This window comes from Monodelphis domestica, chromosome 3 (assembly GCF_027887165.1).
Source record: "Monodelphis domestica isolate mMonDom1 chromosome 3, mMonDom1.pri, whole genome shotgun sequence".
In the NCBI taxonomy this organism is placed as follows: Eukaryota; Metazoa; Chordata; class Mammalia; order Didelphimorphia; family Didelphidae; genus Monodelphis; species Monodelphis domestica.
Window position 1 is genome coordinate 7076396 of NC_077229.1, and position 22291 is coordinate 7098686.

Consider the following 22291-nt stretch of genomic DNA (forward strand, 5'->3'; position numbering starts at 1 on the left):
AATAGTGTACATTAAAAATAAATGTTCAATCAACCGCACCCGAAGGTTCATTCTGGATCTTCCTGTATTGTAAGGGTTTAGGTATCTTTCTGCAAATAGTTCATATACACCTGTAGCACTGCCCCACAGGCTTCGGGAAAGCACTAGAGGGTAGAACTGAGTCCTCCTTGCTTTTGGGTTCAGAGCCAGTCTCGGGTTCTGCAACTAGGTCCTAGTTCTGTATGCAGCAAAGGCCCTGTCTGGCTTGCAATGCTCCAGCCTACCCTGGAACTGTGACCAGAAATTCAAGAGCAGGAGACAGAGCTAGGAGATGGTCCCATTGCCTTCGCAGGTGGTGACTGAGGGGCAGCACCAACCACCACCCCCTATTTCCTGTCTCAGCGTTCACTCTTAGTCTCCTTAATGCCCAAGGCCATGGAGATGCCCCTGCACCCTCCCTGCCACTAATGCCTCTAACCAAATTGTGCTTGCCTCTTGGTCAGTTCGCAGCTAGGATTTCCAGAGCTCTTTGTCTATCAGCCAAAGCCCCCAAGAGGAGCTGACAGAACTCCTGGGAACTGTTCCTTTCCTGATGAAAAGATGGTCTGGAGGCACACTTCGAGGGGTTTTGGGGGGTGTCCCGGGTGAGCCTGCTGAGCCAAAACACTAAAGCTCCCTCTGCCATCAGCATCCTCCTGGAAAAGGCATTTCTCTTCTTTACTAAGCCCTCCTTGGGGAACTTGGGGAGCAGTCCCTCTCCTGAGCTGCCAGGCCCTGGCCGCATTGGGGCACACAAATTCTGATGCAACAGGACGTTCACCCGAAGAACCTAGTGCCTATGAGGGGACCATAGGGATTGTTTTAGAAAGCCCTAAAAGACTGCTGCACGTCAGGAAGTGCTCCTGGGCAGCCTCTGCTTGAAGACCTGGATGGGGAGAGGCTCAGTGGCTGGAAGCCCAGCGCCCTGCCCTGGTTTCCCTTTTTGGCAGTTCACTACTAGGACGCTTCCTGCTGACACCCGTCTAAATGCGCACTTTCCATCCCTTTCCTGGACTTGAAGCTCTGAATTCGGAAGTGGAAACAAATCACTGAGGAGTGGTTACAGGACTGTGAGGGGAGGAGATTTGGCTTTATATGTTCTGTTCCTTTGTAAAGGATGCTCTCTGCAACTATCTCCGATGTTCTGGATCACTGCCTCAGCCTGCTTCTCTGTCTCCAGGGGAGTCCTGAAGGTCCGTCTCCCTTCAGTTAAAGGCAGAAGGTCTGCTTCCCTTCCATCACTTTTAATGAAAGCTCTTTAGTACTCAGAAGCATGTACGAGGGCTCGCTCTGTGCCGGGTCCTGGGCTATAAGCTATGGGCGAACATACAGGACTGCAGCCACGAGACCCGGGACATCCCCTCAGCTGGCCTTCCTCGCCCTACAGGCGCTCCCCACGCGCTTGATCCCCGCACCAAGGCCGGCGGAGCCTCCCTCCATCCCCGGAGGTCGCCGCCTCCACTTCCCAGGCTCGCGAGCTCTCCTGTTACTAAACTTCAGCTACCTGGCTGGGAACTTCCCGCGGCCGGAAACGCGCCCGTCTAGGGGCCTTCATTGGTGCCCGAGACCGAGGCTGCCCAGAGCCCCGCCCCCCTGGGGAGCTCCTTCCGCTCGAGGACCGAATCGCCCAGCCCGTCCCCATTTCTCTGCCACCAGCGCGTGGGGAGAATCTCCCTGAGGCCCCCTCCCCCCCCCCCCCCCCCCGTCTTAGGGCCCAGAAGAGCCTGGAACTCCGCACGCCTGAGGCCCCGGGACGCTTTTCTTTCCTCCCAGAAGCTCCGAGCCTGGAGCACTGGCGCCCGGAGTTACCGTGGAGGGGCGGGGAGGGAGGCGGGGTCACCCTGGAGACTCAGAAGGAGGGGACAGGACGGGGCAATCTAGCCTTGGACTAGGCGGCGAAGAGGCCTCTGGGAAACAGGAAGTGAAGATCGTACCGGGTTCCCCTCTCCTCCCCACTTCCGAAGCTTTTCCCGCCGCGGCTTCCTCCGCTCCGCGCCTCAAGCCTGGGTAATTTTAAAGTGGCGGCGGGAGACTGCGAGAAAAGGGGGCCGGAGTGGGAAGGAAACAGAGGGAGAGGAGCCTGGGGGAGGACGGGAGGCAGAGAGTAGAACTGAGTTCGAATCCTCCCCAAGTCCCTTTGGGGCAGACACCTCCCGCCTGTGCCTCCTGGATCCCCCTTAAGTCGCGAGCCATTCCCCTACCCCCTTCGTCCTGGGACTCTGCAGCTGGGTGGGGCTGGAGCGGAGCCGGATGGGCAGCGCCTGGGTGGGAGTTTCCTGCCGGGTACAATGAATCCCGGGGCTGCTCTGGTGTCTGACAGGGGTCGGCTGTGATCTCTGGATTCCTCTTCAGGATCTTCTTTTCTGCTAAAACGTCCTTTCTGGAGGGGGTGTCCAGGGAGGGGGGGACAGTACCAGATGCAATTTTACTGCACCCTTTAAGGACCCAGGAGTCCTGCCTCCCAGCTTCGGTCCCAGACACCCCTCCCCCCCTCCCAGCTCCTGCTTCCTCCCTCCTTGGGCAGCCTCTGCTTCAGTCACCCCAAGCAGGCTCTATTCTGGCTAAACAGCAGAGAGTAAAGGGGAATTCAGGAGGGCTTCTTGGAGGAGGCGAGATTGCCGTTTGGACTGTAGAGAAGCCGGGGAGGGCAGTGGTCCGAGCTGGGGAGGGAGAGCCTGTCAGCCGCTCATGGGGGACAGCCAGAGAATGGACTCCTGGCCAGGAGCTGGAGGTGCTGTTCATGGACGCCCCAGGAGGCTGGTGTGTCCCCGGGCCATTAAGGCTGGGAGTACTGAAGAGCATCATGGGGGATTTGATGCAGGGTAGTCTAGGCCCAAGGAAAGTCACCTAAGGGGTTGAATGGAGGCTGGCAGGGAGGGGGAAGAGAGCCCAGGAGGCCAGCAGAGCCCCAGGAACACTGTGCAGTCAGGGATGGGGGACTGAGGGAGGAGGAGGGCCTTCTCACAGGAAGGACTGCCCTCTGGCCAAGGGAACTCCACCTGGGCCACCGGGGAGCCCAGGAAAGAGTGCTGGGCCTGCCATGGAGAGGTCCTGGGTTCCAATTTGCCCTGAGATCCTTTTTTGTGCTCTTGGTGGCTTTCTCTTTTGTCTTTGAATCCCCAGCCAGGCCTGGCCACCTGGAAGGGCTTCCTGGCTGGAGGATCTCCCCCTGAAGTCTGACTGGACCCCCCTGGGTGACTCAGAAGGACCCCCATGACCCTCCCCCAGCCCAAGGGGCCTGTAGCAGGCACTTGAGGACTTATGGGATGAGATCCCAGTTGGTCCTCCTGCAGCCCCTCTCTCTCCTCCTGAAAGCAGGGCTTTGGCTTTGGACCAGTTTCTTGTCAGATTGGGTCTACCTTGTCCTCTTGGCCACATCCAGGCCCTGTTCCTGGTTCTTCCACTCCACCTCTGGTTTCCCCCTCCCATTTTTCCTCCCCCCCCCCCACAATACCCACCCCCCTCCTTCACCTGCCTGATTCTCCTGAGATGGCTCAAACACAACCCCCCAGAACTCCCAGATGGCTTCTCTTTGTGGGCCTCCCTCAGCCATCCCCCCACCCCCATCCCCTGCTCTGTCCCAGGAGCTCTCTGCTGCCTCCACTTTCCTCAGGCTATATCTAGGCAGTTGGGGAAGGGCAGGGAAAGGTCCCTAGGATGGTGGGGGAGGGAAGGAGAGGCTGGATGCAGGGTGAGGTGGGGCTCTCTCCTGCCCAGCCTGGTGGTGGTGGCCCAGGGGGAATCCCAACCCTGGGGTGGAGTCTAGGAGGAGAGAGGAGCCATTCCAGGGCTTTAAGGATTCCTGACCCAGGTGTCCTGTTCCCTAGCTCCTGCTTAGAGATTCTTCTGCATTGCCCTCAGACCCAGCCCTCTGTGAGGATCTCTGAGCTCTATCTTCCTACCCCCAGACTCTCCAGGAACCAAAGCCCTTAACTGGCCCCCTGGTGCTTGGGCTGGTTCACATCAAGGCCCAGGCCTTGGGCTCCATGGCTCCAGTTCCCTTTAGAGATTCCCAGCCTTAGCTGTGCCAGAGGTTTCCAGGTGCCCACCCCAGCTGCTAGGGAGACCCCAGCACCCCTTCATTCTGTTTCCCCAGGAACACTTGGGTCTTTCAGTGTCCCTGCCCTCTATTATGTTTATAACAGATGAGGGGAAGGAGGAAAAGGGAGTAAAGGGATGGAGAGAGAGACTCTGTGTGTCTGTGTGTGTGTGTGTGTGTGTGTGTGTGTGTGTGTGTGTGTGTGTGTGTGTGTGTTAAAGATGATCAGAGATGAGTTAGACACTCTTTGGCTCTCCTCCCTCTCAATAAAGGACTCAAGAGAGGTATCCCTGAGGTGATGTTTGAGCAAGGATGGACAGAGACTGTTGCCCAAACAAGAGTCTTCAGTATGTGGAGGAACCAACTTTTTCCCAGAGCTTTGCTGAAACCTGGGACCCAAGAAACCTCCTCTCTGTACACAGTCCTATCGGGAAAGGCTGACTGGCTTCTGCTCTGGATTTACTTGACCAAAGCTAGGTAGACAGCCTTCTCCAGTTCCCTCTTTCTCCCCTTTTCTCCTTCTTTCTTGTCCTCTAAAAGTCAACTTTGATCTGTAATTTACTCATAAAGGGGTGGTTTATTAGGTCCGGGAATGAAGGAGGGATTAGGAAACCCCAAGAGACACCCCAGCAGTTTGTGTCTTCTCTGCTCAGCCAAGTCAAATAGCTATGGCTTTTGTGGGTTTTTCTTCCTTCTCCCTAAACTATCTATTAGACTACACCATAGCAGGTCACTAGTGTCCTCCTTGGGTAGCCACAGGTTGGGACAGGTCTCCAGGGTGACCCTGTGAGGTTTCAGAGTTAAAATCCCCATAGCAGCTGATGATGGTATTTCTGCCCATTTGGTAGGTGCTCCAGTGATTTCAGGAATCTTTCTGTTTCTTCAGGGCAAGGGGAAATTGAGGCAAATCTCAGATTATCTCAGTTTTGAGTCCTGAGCCCAGGTCCTCCCTTCCCATCTCCCTCAGAGTCCAGAGTGCAAAAGACCCCCTCCTTAGTTCTCTTTCCCACAAGCCTCCTTTTTCCTTCCAACTGTCACTCCTGTCCCTGCTTCGAACATTCCAAATGATCCCCCTGTGCCAACCTCATTCCTACACCTCCTTGCCAGGAGTTCTATTGGACCTTTTGCCTTCCCAACCCCTCCCTTGGCTCCCCTTCCCCATGCTTCCTTGTTCTACCTTCTGGCAGAGACCTTAGGCCCCTTCCCTGCAAGGGGGGTTTGGATTCCCATCCCTAGCCCTGGAGGTTGTATCTGGGCCTATCCTATATGGGATCCCAAAGCCCTGTTGCCTCTTGGGGGTCTAGGATGGGAGAAGGGAGGGTTAGAAATCAGACGGTAGAAGAGGAGGAACAGAGGGAGGGGGCTAATCTGCCCCTTTAGGCCCTCTTCCCAAGCTGCCCCAGCCCCTCTGTTGGTAGCAGGCTCTCCCCTGAGGGCAAGCCTGGCCCTTGGTGACTCCTGTGGCCTCTCACTCTGTGTAGATCCCTGTGGGGAAGCCTCGGACCTGGGAAGAGAAGGGAAAACCTCTGCCCCTCTGGGTCCCTTCTCCCTCCCCAGCTCAGGGTGCAGAGGCCCAGGGTCTGGCCCCAGAAAGGATGGGACTGAGCCTGATCCCAAGCTGGAAGGGAGATCAGGGCAGCTTTCTTCTCAAGTCCCACCAAGAGCAATTGGCCCAGAGAGTGAGCCCAAAGACAATGAGGAAGATGGACTTTTTTCTACACGAAGGGAAAGAGGGGAGGGAGTGCCCTGGGAGGAGGGCTCCAAGTCAGCTCCTGCTGCTCAGAAGGGTAGAGCAATCAGATATTCCATGGGCCAAGGGAGGCCTGTTGGGAAGAGCTTTGGCTGGAGCTCCATGGGGGGAGGGGGGCAGAAAGTAGGGGGGAAAGGGAGGGTCACAACTCTGAGTGGGGAGATGTAAAAAGGAATTTTTTATTCCCATGTTAATGGGGAACCTATAAATCCTCTTACCATAGAGATGTGTAGGGATTAACCAGTTTATAGTTACAGAAAGTAGAAACCACAAAGACAGGAAGTGAGGTAGAAAAAGGATATAAAAGGGGGTCAGCATCAGTTGGTCATGCTGGTAGTTGATGGGAACTTTGCTGCTATGTGTTGGGTTGATGGTTGGTGGTTAGTTGCTGGAATGTAAAGGCAGATCTGAGCTTACTGACAGGGGCTTTTTGGCTTTAGCCTTTAGAGGGTTTTGGGGTTTGGGATTTTAGGTTTTTTTCTCATGTGTACTTTTTGGAAGGTGGCTGGTCTTCATTGACAGACCTAATTGGGGTTGGATTAAACAGTGATTCAGTTGGTTTTGATTGGGCTGGATTTGGTTAGAATTTTGTGGGGTGATTATCATTAGCAGTAGTTATAAGCAGTTATAGGTAGATATAGGCAGTTTCAGGTAGTAAATATAGGTTGTTGTACGTAGTTATAGGATAACTAGTATAAATAGTATAAATATTAGGAAATTTTCTTTCTCTACCTCTTTCTTATATTTCTCTTCTTTATTCTTTTACTATCTGTTTTAATTTAACAAAATTGTTCATTGTTAAAAGCTGCTAGAAGTTTTCTTTCCTCTGGCTTAAAGGGATAATATTAATTTATAACTATTCTCATGAAAACTTAAATGATTAAAAGCTGCTCTCTTATTTTGTTGAAACTCCTCATTTAACCTTTACAGAGACAAGGCTGGGAAAAGATGGTGGAGCTTCACCAGATGGATTCTCTGGGGCTACTTTGCTGCCTCTACAGGGAGTCTGGAGTCCCACAGATGGCCTTGGAGAGGGACAGACTCCCAGCCCACGTAAGTGCATTCCTACCCCCAATAGGAGCCCCATCAGCCAACAAGGTCCTTCCCTGGCTCTGACACAAGATGGGCTGAGAAGCTGCTCCCTCCTTCCTGCTGGGTCATTTCTGTGCCCACATCCCAGGCAAGAGTAACCGCATTTCCTGGCTCTTATAGTGATTCCTTGGCCCTTGGGTATGTCAGACCCCAAAAGCTCACCCCAGGCACTGGTTCCCATATCAGATTTCTCCCCATCACAAATGAGCGCCAAGTACAACCATTGACTCTTTCTTCTTCCCAGGGATTGTATCCTTGCTCTCTCTGCTTGCCTGGTGACACTCACATCCTCTTCCTCTGCTTATTTTCAACTGTTCCCTTTTGAATCTGGCCTGGAGCAGACCCTGAGGGTCTGTGCTGTCCTCAGGGAAGTATAATAAAAGAGAGCAAATATCACAAAGTACAGGACTTAGAGGGATCTAGAGGAAATCTTTTTCTTGTGAACAGCTTCTGACTGAAGTCTCATTCACTTGGATATCTTCTTGGGGTGATTAGATACACAGAAAGAGTGGATCCTGGGTTGGAGATGCACCTGGGGCCAACTTCCCTGGTAGGGTGCCCAGAGAGAAGTCCTCCCCAGATGATCAGATCAGCTCAGTTTCTCCTCTCCTCTCCAAAGTTCTGTCTCCTTCCTGCTCATCTCCCACTCCATAGAATCCTCCAGCTTTTCAGGTCCTCTTCTCTTCTCAAAATCACAAATCTTCTCTTACAGAAGACATTGTCCCCTGGTACGATTCACTGGCTTCTGCCACAAGTCCTAGAATCTTCCCGGGTCTCTCCAGCTCCTTCCTCTTTCCCACTTCTTAGCCCAAGTCTGCCAGTGTGGAGGTGTGTGTGCCTAGCACTGCTTAGCACAACGGAAGGGAGAAGCCATTGGCCGCCCTCCAGGCTCCACCAGTCTGACTGAGGAGACCCCTCAGCAGCTGTGTCCAAACAAGCTCTGTGTGGGCACGAAGGAGGAAGGCATTGTGGGAGGGAAGGCTCTAAGGGGAGATCATTGGTTCCTGAGGGGAAGATTCAGCTGGGAATTGAAGGAAGCTCCAAGGCCAGAGACAGGAGGGAGAACATTCCCTACAGGGAGACAGACAGCCCCTGGAAAGGCCCAGAATTGGGCCATGGAAGGTCTTGGCCAAGGATCAGCTAGGAGGCCAGTGTCCCTGGGTCAGAGGAGGAGGAAGGAGGTGTGAGGGGAAAGGAAGGGGCTAGAAGATCAGTATATGCCAGTGGAGCCCGTTGTAGGAATGGTCAAGGTCCTTGCCAGTGACAGCCAGAATCAGCCAGCTGGGTAGACCCCCAGAGAGCTCCCATGTGGCTTTTGTATCCACCACCACCACCACCACTACCCCACCCCCCCACTGGCCTTCTGCTGCTGAGCTCCCTGACCCAGAGAGAGAGTCCAAGGAGTTTAGGGTGAGCCCAGGAAAGACCCTCACACAGAAATGGGGCCTTTTTCTTAGAAGAGGAGCTCCAAGTGTTCTTCAGCAGAGTTGTTTGTACCAGAACCCGCAGATTCCTCCTCTGTTCAGTAAAATTCCTCACTGTTCTAGTCCCTCCCTTGTTGGACAGACTGGAGGGAAAGGGGTGAGTTTCTGGAAAGCCTGGAAGTTTTCTGTGCAAATAGGGTTAGGGAGGTCCTGAGGAAGACATCCTGGCTTTTGTTACAGACAAAAGAGTGGTTGCCATAAACTGTGACCACAAAAATATGGGTTTTAAGACTGTGAATTGTCCAAACTGCAAAGATAATTTTAGCGTCTTGATTTTATATCAAAAATAAGTGGTTGCCATGGGAAAAATTCCCAAATATGAAATACCCAGGTCAGCTGGGTTTTATGGAGATTTTAATTAATATAAATGAAGGAATTAAGGAAAGGGAAAGAGACAGAGTAAGAGGAAACAGTAGGAAAAGGCTAGGGCCTAGGCCTTTCTCTTTAAGAGAGAAACTAAGTCAGTCTTTAATCACTCACCACAAGATCTTTCCAAGCAAGTTCAGAGACCCAGCAGCCTCCTCTGACTCCTGACCTCCAATTCAGTTACCAAAGCTGAACTAATACCCAGAGCCCTCAAGCTCCTTCCTTAAAGAAAATGTTCTCTTGTGTCACCTCCCTTAAATTTTTACATCTACTAATCACAGTAGATGCTTTTCCTAGGACAGCCCATTCTTAGTTTTTAGTTCTCACCTTCTCTGGGTAGATTATATCTTCTGAGTACTTCACACCTCTTTGCTATACTTGCCCCTTGCAAGTTGCCTGACCTTTTAGTGATTAATTTGACCTTCATAGGTACTTAGCACCCTTTTGTATTAGATCTAAAAATAAACCTAGCTTAAGGGTTTTTGCCTCACTATAAGTATGAGTTAAGTACTTCATTGTTCACTAAGGAGTTTTACAACTTTATCTTCCCCTAAAGTATGCCTAAATATGGGTGGAGTAATTTTAAATTTCCCAATATATTTCTGATCAAGTACCCCCATTGTTTAAATGGGGTATAACCTTAACCATAACCTTAAGATAATGTTCCAAGATAGAGTCTGAGAAATTTTAAGATTCACACTTTGTCAGAAAGGCATCCGGCTCAGTGACAAAGAATGGGATACAGAAAGACTGGAGTGCTTTATGGTCTCCTAAAAATCTGCTTTCAGCAACCTGTGTAATAATGCTCTGGGGTAAATGTTATTATTCTTATCATTTCACAGTTGAGGAAACTGAGACAAATAGTGATTAAGGTTCTGTGCAGAAGTTTTTCTGTATTAAGGAGTCAATTTTTTTGGTAATTGCCTCTACCCCGAGTTCATCTAAGCATTTGTGTCCGAGAACTGCAAAATAAAACACCTCTGAGGCACCTGTCATGCCTGTCAATTTGGCCATTGTGCCAGAAAAAGAACATGATCACTTTGGAGATTTTTGAAAGCTGAGGCACTCGTGCATTGTTGGTGGAGTTGTCATCCATTGATCATTTGGAACTTTGCCCAAAAGGCTTTCAAACTGTGCATACCCTTTGATCTAGGCATGTATCACAGAGATCCCTAACAGGGGGAAAGAACCTATTTATACAAAGATATTTATGTAGCAGATGTTTTTGTGGTAGCAGAGGATTGGAAATGGGGGGACATTCATTCATTGGAGAATGGCTGAAGAAGTTGTGATGTGTGATTATAGTGTAACCCTGTTGGGCTATGAGAAATAACAGCAGCATCATTTCAGAGAAACCTGGGAAGACTTCCATGAACTGATGCAAAGTATGAGCAGAAGCGGGAGAACATTTTATAGGATAACAGCAACATTGTGTGGTCAGATGCTGTGATTCACTAAGCTGTTCTCAGCAATTCAGTGTTGCAAGGCAATCCCAAAGGACTCGTGATGAGAAAAACCATCTGCTTCCAGAGAAAGAACTGATGGACTGAATTCAGACCAAAACATATTTCCATTTTTTCCTTACTTCCTTTTTCTTTGGCTTGAGATTTCTTCCATGAAATGACTAATAAGGAAAAATATTTTACATGATTACTCAGGTAAAGTCTAGATCAGATTGCTCGCTCTCTCATGGAGGTGGAAGGGAGGGAAGGAGACTATTTGAAACTATTAAAAAAAATGAATGTTAGAAATTGTTTTTACCTGTAATTGGGGAGAAAATAAAATATTATTCTATATACATCTCCCTTAGCTGTGAGATGTGTATAAGATGTTTCTCTCCTACCTTCTTATGGTGTGATCTTTAACATTTAGCTTACATTTCCTTAAACCACATCTAGTAGAGTAGGCTTATGCTCTGAGCCTCATTTCCTTACAAGCTACATGCCAGTTTTCTTAGCAGTTTTTACCAAATAGGGAATTTTCTCCCAAAATGCTGGTTTGCCACTTGACAGGAGGTATTTTCTTTAATCTGTTCCATTGCTTTATCTCCTTATCTTACCAATATCCCAGGTTTAGGATGACTGCTGACTTGTCATCTGGTCTGAGCTCTGGTAGTGCTGATCCCCAGTTATCCTGTCTCCTACCTCTCTGACCTGTGATTCTCTGTCTTCTCTGCTGGCTCCTCTAGATCTTGTAACAGTGGGATTAGGGTGAGGGAGTTCCTCTAACCCTGTCTTTGGCTCTCTACTGTTCTCCCTCTGGGCTTCTTTACTTGGTGATCTCATCATTTACCAGGGATGTAAGCACCATCTCTCTGCTGATGAGTCTCAGATCTGTATTTTGTGGCCCAATTTCTGTGCTGACCTACAGTCTTTCATCTCAAATTTTCTTACAGGGATTTCACACTAAGTGACCAGTAGACACTTGAGGTCAATGTGTCCCAAACACATTGTTCTCTCTCACCTAGACAGAACCCCCACCTTCTAGATAACTGTATCCTCTTCATCCCTCAGGCTCAAAACCAAGGAGCCCTCCTTGTGTCCTCACTGTTCCTTACCCACATATCCAGTATGGCACCAGGACCTCTAAGTTTCACCTTTGCAGTATCTCTCCAATACATCCCCTTCTGTCCTGTGTCACTGCCATCCTCCTGGTAGAGGCCCACATCACCTCCCTCTTGAACTATTAAGACAACCTGATGCTGTGTCTGTCTCTCACAAGGCTCTTCCCATTCCAAGGCCTCCTCCATTCTCTCACCAGAGTGATTTTCCTACATCTCACTTCTGATCATGTCACTCCCCTACACCATAAACCCCAGTGACTCTATATTCCCTCCAGGATCAAATACAAAACATTCTGTTTGGTGTTCTAAGTCCTCTTTCCTGTCTACTTATTCATACTCCCCAGTCTATATTCTTAGATCTAGGGAACCTGGCTTCCTGGATTCCTTCACCTGCAGACATTTAAAAAAAAATCCTTTACTTTCTGCCTTAGAGTTGATGGTAAGAATCTGTTGTGAGGCAGAAGATGGCTAAGAGGTAGGCAGTTGGTGGTAAGTGGCTTATCCAGGGTGACATAGTAAGGAAGTGTTAGAGGTCATATTTGAACCCAGGACCCTCTGTCTCTAGTTCTAATTCTCTATTCAGTCTCCTAAATGCCCCCAAATGGAAAAGGTGGGTTTTTTTTAACCCTTACCTTTCATTTCAGGGTCAGTTCTAAGATAGATGAATGATGAGGGCTATGCAGTCAGAGTTAAGTGACTTATACAGGATCACAAAGCTAGAAAGTGACTGAGGTCACATTTGAACCCAGGTCTTCCTGACTCCAAATCTGGCACTCTATCCACTGTGTGATCTGGCTATGTATAGTTCCAGGCATTTTCCATGGCTTTACCTGATGTCTGGAATATTTTCCCTCACATTTGAGAGCACTGACCCCTTTAAACTTCCTGTAAGTCCCAACTAAAGGGTAAAAACTTTCTACAGGAAACCTTCCCTCATCCCTCTTAGTCAGAGCGCCTTCATTCTTTCCATTCTTCCCTATTTCTCCTAGACAGAGCTTGCTTTGTGTAAATGTCTCCATATTGTCTCCCTCCACCACTGGGCTGTGAGCTCCTGGAGGGCAAGGACTGTCTTTTGCCTCTTGGGGAATCCCCAGAAGGGCCGAACAGGTGCTAAATTTAGAGGGAATGGAAATGAAAGTTTCTGGGCTTTGAGATGTCCTTTGTATGTCCCCATATTCTCTGTATCTGCCTCCTCTTCTCCCCTGTGGTCCTGCAATCCAACACAAGAAGCATTCTCCTGGAGCAGATGGAACACCCCATGATTCTTCCCATGATCCCCTCTGTCTTCACCTTTACTTTTAGCCTTGCTGGGTTTCCTCCTTCCTCCCTTTCTCCTTGTCTTTAGTTTTTCAAAGAAGCCTCTTTCTGCTACTACTATTGTCTTTATTTATTCAGTCCTCCTGCATTTCTGCTTCTTGGGTTCTTCAAGAAGCAAATGATCTCTTCCCTTCAGAGTCTTTTCCTAAAAATACTGCAGACTCCTCTTCATTGTGAAGCTCCTATTTGCAGGTGTTGGTAGTGAAATTTAACCAGTGGATAAACTGAGGCAGCTCTCCAAGAAAGAGAAGTAGAGGAATACTGCCTGTCAATAAAAGGGGTCAGGGGCTCCCCTCTGTTAATGCTCCAAATCCTAAGTAGAAGAATAGATCTCTTTGATAGGTTTGGGGGAAGCACAGAACAAAGAACAGACAGGGTAAGTGATGTCTATCATAGGATGGAGGGTCACCAGTGGTTATAGAGCTGGGATACTCAGGGACACTGAGTGACTGGAATAATCAATAATAAGGGCCAGCAGTGCCCCAGCCCTCCTTTCCTCAGACTAAGAAGAGATTCTTGTGAGTCCACTGCAAGGTCAGGGACCCGACTTTGGGCTGCTAGCAACCCAGATATCTCTGAGAAGGGTGGGGGTTGTAGAAAGACTAAAGCTGACTCCCTGGGGCTCGCCTAAATCTTCCAAGGCCAGAGAATGCCTTGAAGTGAAGCTAGAACAGTGATGAAGTGCCCAAGAGCTGGATTCTGCACTTCCCCTATTACTGACTGGCTGAGTCTGGAGGCAGAGAAGCAGGACTCAGGCAGTTACTGGTAAATAGGATCAATAAGTAAATGATCTGAGATCCACTCAGCCTTCTCTGAGGATGGGTCACCCAGTCTGCATCCTGAGTCCCCGAGCTCTCTGGAACACCATCTCCTTTCTCATGCCTTCCACAGTGTTATAAGTAAACATGGATCTGTGGGTTCATTACCAGATTGATGAGCATTTATTAGTAGAGAAAAAGAGAGGTCTCAGCCTTTCTAGATCTCCTCCACTCAGCTTGCTCAGGCTGGGTTTGCCAGAGATCAGGAAAGCTCAGAGAGAAACCCCCAGCCCAGAGAGCCAGTTAGTTCTGGGGGAAGTATAAAAGCCCCCTCTCTTTCCCTCACCTCCCTTTTACCTTCCCCAGCTTCCCTCTCTGTGGCTCAGGCTCTGGCACGTTGGTGACTCTCGTACCACTGACACTGGCTGCCCTGGGACACAGCAACAGGGCCACAGACTCGTGACTCACTCCTACATCCTACCTCGGGGGCCCCTGGGATCCAAGCTGCACTGGAGGTCCCCTAGAGATTTCCCTTTACACACTAGAAACTCCTCGGATTCCCTCTGGTGTATCCTAGAGCTCCTCTTCTCAAGTCTCCATTGGGCTTTTAAAGACTCAGCTTCTAGTGCTGGCTCTGACATTGACAAAGGGCAGGACCCTGGGCCCCTCCCTTCTCTGTGGGTCAGTTTCCTCCTGTAACTGACCCGAGGTGGGCTCTTCATTGTGATGTGGCTTTCAGCCCTCTGTGCTCTGACCTGGGCTGCTCTAGGTGGTGACATTCAAGGATGTGGCTGTGGACTTCACGAGGGAGGAGTGGTGCCTCTTGTCCCCTCCCCAGAAGGAGCTGTACAAGGAGGTGATGCTGGAGAATGCCTGGAACCTGCTGTCTGTGGGTAAGGAGCCTCTCCCTGCTGCCCAAGCCATCCATCCAAGGGAATATCACTCTCAGCAGCAGGCAGGGTTGGGAGCAGTTTTCAGTCATGAGGAAGAGATGAGGGCTGGTATGGTGAGTCCCAGAGCCAGGGCCCTCCTGCTGCCTGATTGTCCTATAAAAGGACTTTGCATTGTGTAATGAGACCTTGTGGGCTCCCTTTGGTGTTCCTGAAGTCTGAGATCAAATGTGTTTTGTAGAATCTCAGATGTGGAAATAATCTCAGAGCTGATTCCTTCTTGCCTCTCCCAGGCATGGAATTGTTTCTCTCAAACCCCTTTAGGAAAACTGTTCAGGAGGGTTTTCTTCCTACCCTCTTCCTCTCTAGGGTGGGTCTACTATTGGGGATCTTTTTCTCTTTAACCAGCATAAACTCATAGCTCCTAGTTGTCCCCAGGAGAGATGGTTTGTCCTTAGTCTTCCTTCCTATTGTCCTAAGCCTCCAGCAAGTGCCTATGACAAAGGGAGTGAAAGGATGAAGCATTTATAATGACCTGCTCTTGGCCCGGGGCTCTGCCAAGGGTTTTCTCTGTAATGTTATAGCCCTTCTTCCTCACCTTCATCTTCCTAATTCAGTGACACAGTTATCCCCATTTTACAGATGAGGAAATAGAATCGATTAAGTGGCTTATTCTGAGGCAACCACAGAAGCTATTTGCCAAAATGTGAACTGAGACCTTCCTGCCTCTAATCCCAGGACCTTGCCTTCTGCCCTTCTTGCTGCTTCTCATTTCCAGATAATGGAAAACTATGGACTGAGTCCAGCCTTCTCTGAAGAGAATGCCCAGAACCTAGCATTCTAGTTCCAGATTATTCCCCTGAATTTCTCCCCACTCCTCTCACCACCCTATATTCTGTGGAGACTCTTCCCCCAGGAGGCTCCATAAGCCTCCCACAGGCCCTGCTTGCCCGCCTCTATCATTGTCAAGATGAATGGACTAGCTGAGAGACAGCCTTGGACCCAACAGGGATTGTTGAATTCCCCAGGAGAGGAGGCAGAGACTCTCTGAAAGAAGAGTCAGAGTGGTGTCAGGGAGGGAGAAGCAGGCAGGGTGATGGGACAAAAGCCTCAAGGTCCCCTGACTCAAAATAATGACCCTCAGTCCGAGTTTGGGAGTTTAGGAGTTTCTGTCAGAATGGACCAGAACAGGGTGGGGGAGGGAGGCTGTTGCTCATTTGAGGTCCCCTTAGCAGGGTAACAGGCACATCTCTAGGATCCTACATTATAGACACTTCGGGGTGAGAACAGGTTCCTGTGGGAACCCCATAAAGTGTCTGCGTGGAGTCACTGGACTTTACAACCTTTCCCTAAAGAGAACTCAGTGACAAGCTTCTCTCCATCCTCCTCCTTGACTAATTCTCCCTTGCTCAGGACTTCCAGTGCCCCCAAAAGACATCCTCTCTTATTTGAAGCAGAGGGAAGCCCCATGGATACTGGAGCAAGAAGTCCTGAGGAGCTGCTGCCCAGGTGAGTGAGGAGAAAAGAAGTGTGGAAGAGCTGGGGTAACCAGAGATTTCTTTGTGCACTGATGAAGCCAGGGCTAGATTTGGGGGCAAGAAGATACGACTTCGAATTCTCTTTCAGAGGTTTTAGCTGGAGCTCCCTGGGCAAGTCACTGAACCCCTGACCCTCAGTTTCCCTATCTGTAAGATGAGGCTGTTGAACTCCATTTTCTATAAGCTCCTTTCATTGGATCAGTCTGTGACTCTCTAAGAAGTTAATGTTTGGAACTGAAGGGACTCGAAATCTCCTGCTAAGCTTATCCCCTCTGAGCTCTTTAGTATTCAGAGACATGTATGATGGCTTACTCTGTGCCAGTTCCTTTGCTAAGTTATAGGGGACATAAAGGGCTGCTTTGGGCTTCCCTTGCCCTCATGAAGCTCAGACTGGAGCAGATAGCAGCATGCCAGCAGTTCTGTAGAAGCTCTTGAGATCCCAGCTACAGGGCAGTCAGTCACAAGAGGAAAGGCAAATAGTCATCTCTAGCATTTTAGCCCTGAACCTGAGGACAGATGTTGGACAGTATCTCATGGGGATGGGAAATCAAGTGAAAATGTTTGGAGCACTGGGGAGAAATGGTTTATTGGTCCCTAGAGGAAGAGAGTCATTAGCTTGTTATTATAGGAAAGGCTGAAGATGAAAGAATAATGGGGGCACTGCAGGGAGGAATAGATGGGCTTATATGAGGGATGGGATGGGCTTCTTTGTGCATGGAAAGAGATTTTATTTATCTAAAGGAATTAACTAATCAGCTCAGAAGGTGAGGCAGGGGGTGGGAGGAAGCCATAAGGAGGCTGGAGAACAGGGAAATATTTGGAAAGCCCCTGTGCTGGGTGGCAAAAGGAAACCATGAAGGAGACATCACAAGATTGCCTTGCCATGAAGAGGGCCGAAGTGAGGTCAGGGAGCCTCAATGTAGAGTGACTACTGTTTTCATGATTTTCCTTTTCTCCATTGACCTGCAGCCCATAAGCAGTAGTGAAGATTGCTGCCTTACTTGGAAGTGATCCAAGGCTAAGCTTTCCTTCTATTATCAGCTCCAGTCCCTTTCCTGGTCTCTGGGGCTCAGTCATTGTCCTGTTCTTGGACAATCAGGTGACCACAGTACCTCACTTTAGGGAGATGAGAGCCTAGAGAGAAGTCTCTGGGATCTTCAGGATTGGGTCTGCTCTAGTTCCAATGGAGTTACTGTTGACTGCTGAAAAATAGGGGTAAGAGAGGGACAAAAACATGGCTGAAGCCAGAGCATGTATTTGCCTTCCAGAAAAGACCAGAATGCAAGGATCCTGGTAGAAGTTGGGCCTGACATAAGCCCTGCGCCCCATCAGTAAACATGTATCAAATACTGAATATATTCTAGGAACCATGCTAAGCCCTTAGCATACAGTGGAAGGGAAACAGTAGTCTGGGCTGTCCTGGAGGTCACAATCTAGAACCCAAACATGGAAGTGGTTTAGAAAGAAGCAACAGATCCTAAATCTCAGTCTGAGACGATCCAGGGAGAAAGGAGTGTTGGAGAATGAAAATGCATTTAATTGAACAGGGAAATTGGGAACTAGAGGAGTAATGAGAATGATAGTTTAAGGAAAAAAGCAATCAGAGGAAAGCATCCAAATTCTGATGATGGATCTAGATGCTCTTCCCTCTCAGAATTCATTTCACTGAGAGTAGGGTATTACCTGTTAGCATTCTCTTCCTCTCCTTCTGATAATAGTATTCTTCTCCTCCCCTTCCCATGTGCCTCTTTGTGTGATATAGATTATCCTATTTATCTTATTCCTTCAAGTTTCTCTTGGTGCCATCTTCTATTCCCCCCTTTTCTTTGGTTTGCCTATCATCTTAGACCATTTATTACCCCAATCTCTACCTATGAATGATTCTTCTAATTACTATAATAGCGAATATAATTTTTGAGAATTTCAAATGACATTGTTCTATATATTAATATAAATAATTTGATCTTATTGAAGCCCCTTAAAGAAGAAATTTTAAATTAAAAGAAATTGTTTTCCCTCTCTTATTTACCTTTTCATGTTTCTCTTGATTTTTGTGTTTGGATATCAAACTTTCTGCTTATTTCTGGTCTTTTCTTTACAAATACTTGGAAATCTATTTTGTTGAATGCCTATACTTTCTGCTGGAATTATTTAGTGAGTTTTGATGGATCCTTAGTTGAAGAACCAAGTCTCTTGCCTTTCTGAATATCATATTCCAAGCCTTGCTGTGCTTTCATGTGGAAGCTGCCAGATCTTGTGTGATTGGTGCTCCTTAATATCCGAATTGTCTCTTTATGGCTTCTTGTAAAATTTTCTCTTTAGCTTGGAAGCTCTTGAATTTGGCAAGTAAGTTCGGGGTGGGGGAGGGGAGTGTCTTTTGAGTATTTAGTGTAGAGGGTGTTCTGTGAACTCTTTCAATGTATATTTTGCCCTCTTGTTCAAGAACACCAAGGCAGTTTTCTTGGATAATCTCTTCTAGTATGATGTAAAGATTTCTGTTTATTTCTGGGTTTTCAGGTAGACCAATCATTCTCAGATTCTCTCTTCTAGACTGGTTCTCGTGGTCAGTCCTCTTGTCAGCAGTTGCCCAATTCTGGTTTTTAAAGACTGATTTTCCGCTATGGTCTTTGGATTTTCCTGTTTGGTTTGGTCTATCTTGCTTTTCATGGCTTCCAAATGTTTAATTTTGGTCTCCAGTTGGGAGTTCCTGTCTTTTAAACTGTTATTTTCTTTTTAAACTATTTCCCACTTTTCTTGCCAAAAGTCTTCTGTCTTTCTCATGAGCTCTGATTTAAATTCTTCAAGAGTTTGTGGCCAATTTCCATTTTTAAAGGAAGGTTTGGATACATTACTTGTTTGTCTTCTTCTGCTATTTCCTCTGTGGTCTGAATTTTTTCTCCATTAAAATTATCGATGGTCAGTGCCTTCTTTTTGTTTTTCTTGGTGTTTGGAAGTGGCATTTCTTGCCATTACTATGCTGGTTTTTCCTTCCCTTTCTAGTCAGAAGTCTGAGTGAGAAGGGCAGACTCAGTGTTTGGATCTAAGGAGTGTGATTTTTTGCCTGAGGCCACCTCTTGAGTCTCCAAGGCTTCTACTGTGTGCTGCCCCTCTCTGTGCTATCTCTTTGCCCAAGGTTTGCACTCTTCAGCCTATTGGGGTCTCAAGTCTAGCAGCTCTCAGGGGTATGTCCCTGATGGTCTTAGCTGCTAAGGACCAAGAGGTGCCCCTTGATCACTGATTCTAGCATGCTGGCTCTGACTGGCCCCATAGATGGGATGGGGAGGGTTGATCAGCTCACATTTTGGTGGAAGCTATTTCACCCCTTGTAGTGTGGAAATGCCCAAATCCCACGTACCTTCAATTCAGTGCCCTACTGTTCAGTCCCTTTGTTCATATGAAATTGATTTTTTTGGACTTTTGAGGTACTCTATATCTGTAGGTGGTGAGGAGAGGAAGAGTCCTGCTTCTACACTGCAGCCATGTTAACTCAGAAGTTCCTTCTGTTTGTTTCTTTTAGAAGGAGAGATCAGGCCTGAAATGAAGGTGAATCCAACAGAGGTGAGCCCTCCTGTGGAAGAAATGGACCTACAAAGATTCATGAGTGAAGTTCCCGATAACTTTGCTTCCAGAGAATTCTGCTTTGCATGTCAAAATTCATCCCGTATTGAACATCAAAGAATGCACACTGAGGAGAAATCTAGTGAAAGTACTCAGTACGGGAAGACTTTTATGCACAAGGCCAGTCTTACTGAACATGAAAGAATGCACACTGAGGAGAAACCTCATGAATGCAAGCAATGTGGAAAGACATTTAGTCAGAGTTCCAATCTTGCTGTACATCAGAGAAGGCACACTGGGGAGAAACCTTATGAATGCAAGCAATGTGAAAAGACATTCAGTCTGAGTTCTGATTTTGCTAGACATCAGAGAACCCACACTGGGGAGAAACCTTATGAGTGTAAGCAATGTGGAAAGACATTTAGTCAAAGTTCTAATCTTGCGGTTCATCAGAGAATCCACACTGGGGAGAAACCTTATGAATGCATGCAATGTAGAAAGACATTTGGTTGGAGTGGTACTCTTGCTAGACATCAGAGAAGGCACACTGGGGAGAAACCTTATGAATGCAAGCAATGTGGTAAAACATTTGGTCGGAGTGATAGTCTTGCTGAACATCAGAGAAGGCATACTGGGGAGAAACCTTATGAATGTAAACAATGTGGAAAGACATTCAGTCTGACCTCCGATCTTGCTAAACATCAGAGGATTCACACTGGGGAGAAACCTTACGAATGTAAGAAATGTAGTAAGACTTTCAGTCTGAGCTCTGATCTTGTTGTACATCAGAGAATGCACACTGGGGAGAAACCATATGAATGCAAGCAATGTGGAAAGACATTCAGTCTGAGCTCCAATCTTGCTAAACATCAGAGAAAGCACACTGGGGAGAAACCTTATGAATGCAAGCAATGTGGAAAGACATTTGGTTGGAGTGGTAGTCTTGCTAAACATCAGAGAAGGCATACTGGGGAGAAACTTATGAATGCAAGCAATGTGGAAAGACATTCAGTCTGAGCTCCAATCTTGCTAGACATCAGAGAATGTATACTGGGGAGAAACTGAATGTAAGAAATATGAAAAAATGTTCACATTGCCGCTCCAGACTTGCTATGGTGTGAAGGAAATTTACCCTCCTCCTTTTCTGAGGCAGCATACCTGGTGTAAGCATGTACTTGACTCAAAGGAGAGGACTGCATGATGGAAACCATTAAGCAAGGATAGAATGAAGGCAGGAAAAAGGCAGCAACAGAGTGGAGAGATCACAAGATGGAGTCAGGAAGATGTCTCCTGAACTCCTCCTTAGTGCTACCCAGGCAAAATAGAAAGCCATGGTTAACTCCTTTGATGAGATTTGTGAGTTGAATAAAGGTTTGATAAACTGAGGCAAGAGTAAACCTCAAAGCTCTTTCAGTCTTGTTGCTGGCTGGACTTGCCTGTGAGCATACCTAGGGTACTGTAATTATGGCCACATAATAGCAAGATAATTGGAGCAGTGAGGAAAGTATATCTCTCCTCTTTTTCCATCTTTATCCCCTACTACTTTAGATTAAGTAAAATTAATTTAGGGCCACTCTCATAACTTTCCCTCTTACACAAATATCACATGAAACCACAGGCATTCACCCTGAGCTCTCACCTGGCTCAAAATCAGACAATACATTCTAGTATGTCATAAGCTCTCCTAAGTTTAGTTCCAAATGGGCATATGGTTTAGACCGAAAGTGTGATCCCATAAGAAAATTAAGTGAGCATAGAATACTTTTAACTTTCATATCAATTTACTGACAAGGGAAGAATTTATGACCAAATAAAAAATGGATATCATTATGAGGTTTAAAATCGGTAATTTTTGTTATATTAAATTCAAAACTGTACAAACAAAACTAAAGTAACAAAGATTGAAAAAAGTGGAAACAGTTATCATTTGCTTTGCAATAATATGTGCAATTAAATACTTCAACATTTAAATGTTCTAGCCCTATTCTCAAATGCCTTAATTCATTATTTCATAGCATCTGGCTCTAAAGAGGAGTTAATTTAGGAAGGAAATAATGTTTACTCTATAAAAGTAATTTATTATTAGCATTGTTTCCTAAATGAGGTTTTCCCAAAAATTCCTTTGAAGCAAAAATCAAAAGCTAACAAATGATATTGTAGATTTCAAATATAAAATAAAATCATTGACATTCTAATGACTTCAGTTGAATGCATTATCAAAATAATTGTCTTACATAGAAAATCGCCATACATCTATCAACTTGACACTGTGGACTGATTGCACCCAGAGGCCAGTGTAACAACTGATACAATTAAACTTATTTCTATAATTTCTAACCCCATCACTTACATATTAAATCTTAAGCCTATTTTGCAATATGGTCTGTGCTGCATAAGTGGTGAAAATTTATCACACGGTACAAACTCCAAGCTAAATAGCTTTGTTGGGAGGAGGCTAGACCTTGGTCAAATCAAGAGCGGAGACCTGAGCCTTAGGAGATAGCCTTTTTTATGCCAAGAGACCTGATAACACAGTGGTAGAAAATAGTCATAATTAAAATAGAATGGATACAAAATCGTTAATATGGACATCTTAATGACACAAGTGCTGATTAATCTGGTAAGTGCAAAATTGATCACTGGGTGGTAACTTTGCAGTACTTGTTTGTGGTGTTTTTACTGGTGATTGTGGTGGAATAATAGGAGTCTGCAGTTTTGGTTAACTGATATATGAAAACTAGAGTAGCCATCCACCTCCTGTGTGACTTTTCTTCAAACAAGACCATCCTTCCTTTTTTTTGTCTGACCATCTTGTTATACACCCAAGAGGGGTATGTTAGGATTTATGGAAACTAGTGGGTTATAGGCTTATGGTCAGAATCTAAACAAGATTTGATAGCACCCAAAACTAATTTTCT

At 47.1% G+C, this 22291-nt stretch overlaps 1 protein-coding gene across 1 annotated transcript; it reads left to right on the plus strand.

The window, feature by feature from the left end:
- Positions 1-1664: 1664 nt before the first annotated feature.
- LOC100619433 (zinc finger protein OZF-like) lies at positions 1665-21569 on the plus strand. The gene is made up of 5 exons (XM_016432756.2): positions 1665-2025; positions 6738-6860; positions 14157-14280; positions 15691-15786; positions 19333-21569. Exons 2-5 carry the CDS (start codon positions 6756-6758, stop codon positions 20388-20390), a joined length of 1383 nt encoding a protein of 460 aa, XP_016288242.2. The 5' UTR covers positions 1665-2025; positions 6738-6755; the 3' UTR covers positions 20391-21569.
- Positions 21570-22291: the final 722 nt, after the last annotated feature.

Bases quoted from the DNA above. Each gene is read 5' to 3' on its own strand.
- LOC100619433 (XM_016432756.2), top strand. From the start codon at position 6,756: ATGGTGGAGCTTCACCAGATGGATTCTCTGGGGCTACTTTGCTGCCTC. The intron at 6,861-14,156 runs GTAAGTGCATTC...GGGCTGCTCTAG, and splicing joins GGGACAGACTCCCAGCCCAC to GTGGTGACATTCAAGGATGT. The intron at 15,787-19,332 runs GTGAGTGAGGAG...TGTTTCTTTTAG, and splicing joins CCTGAGGAGCTGCTGCCCAG to AAGGAGAGATCAGGCCTGAA.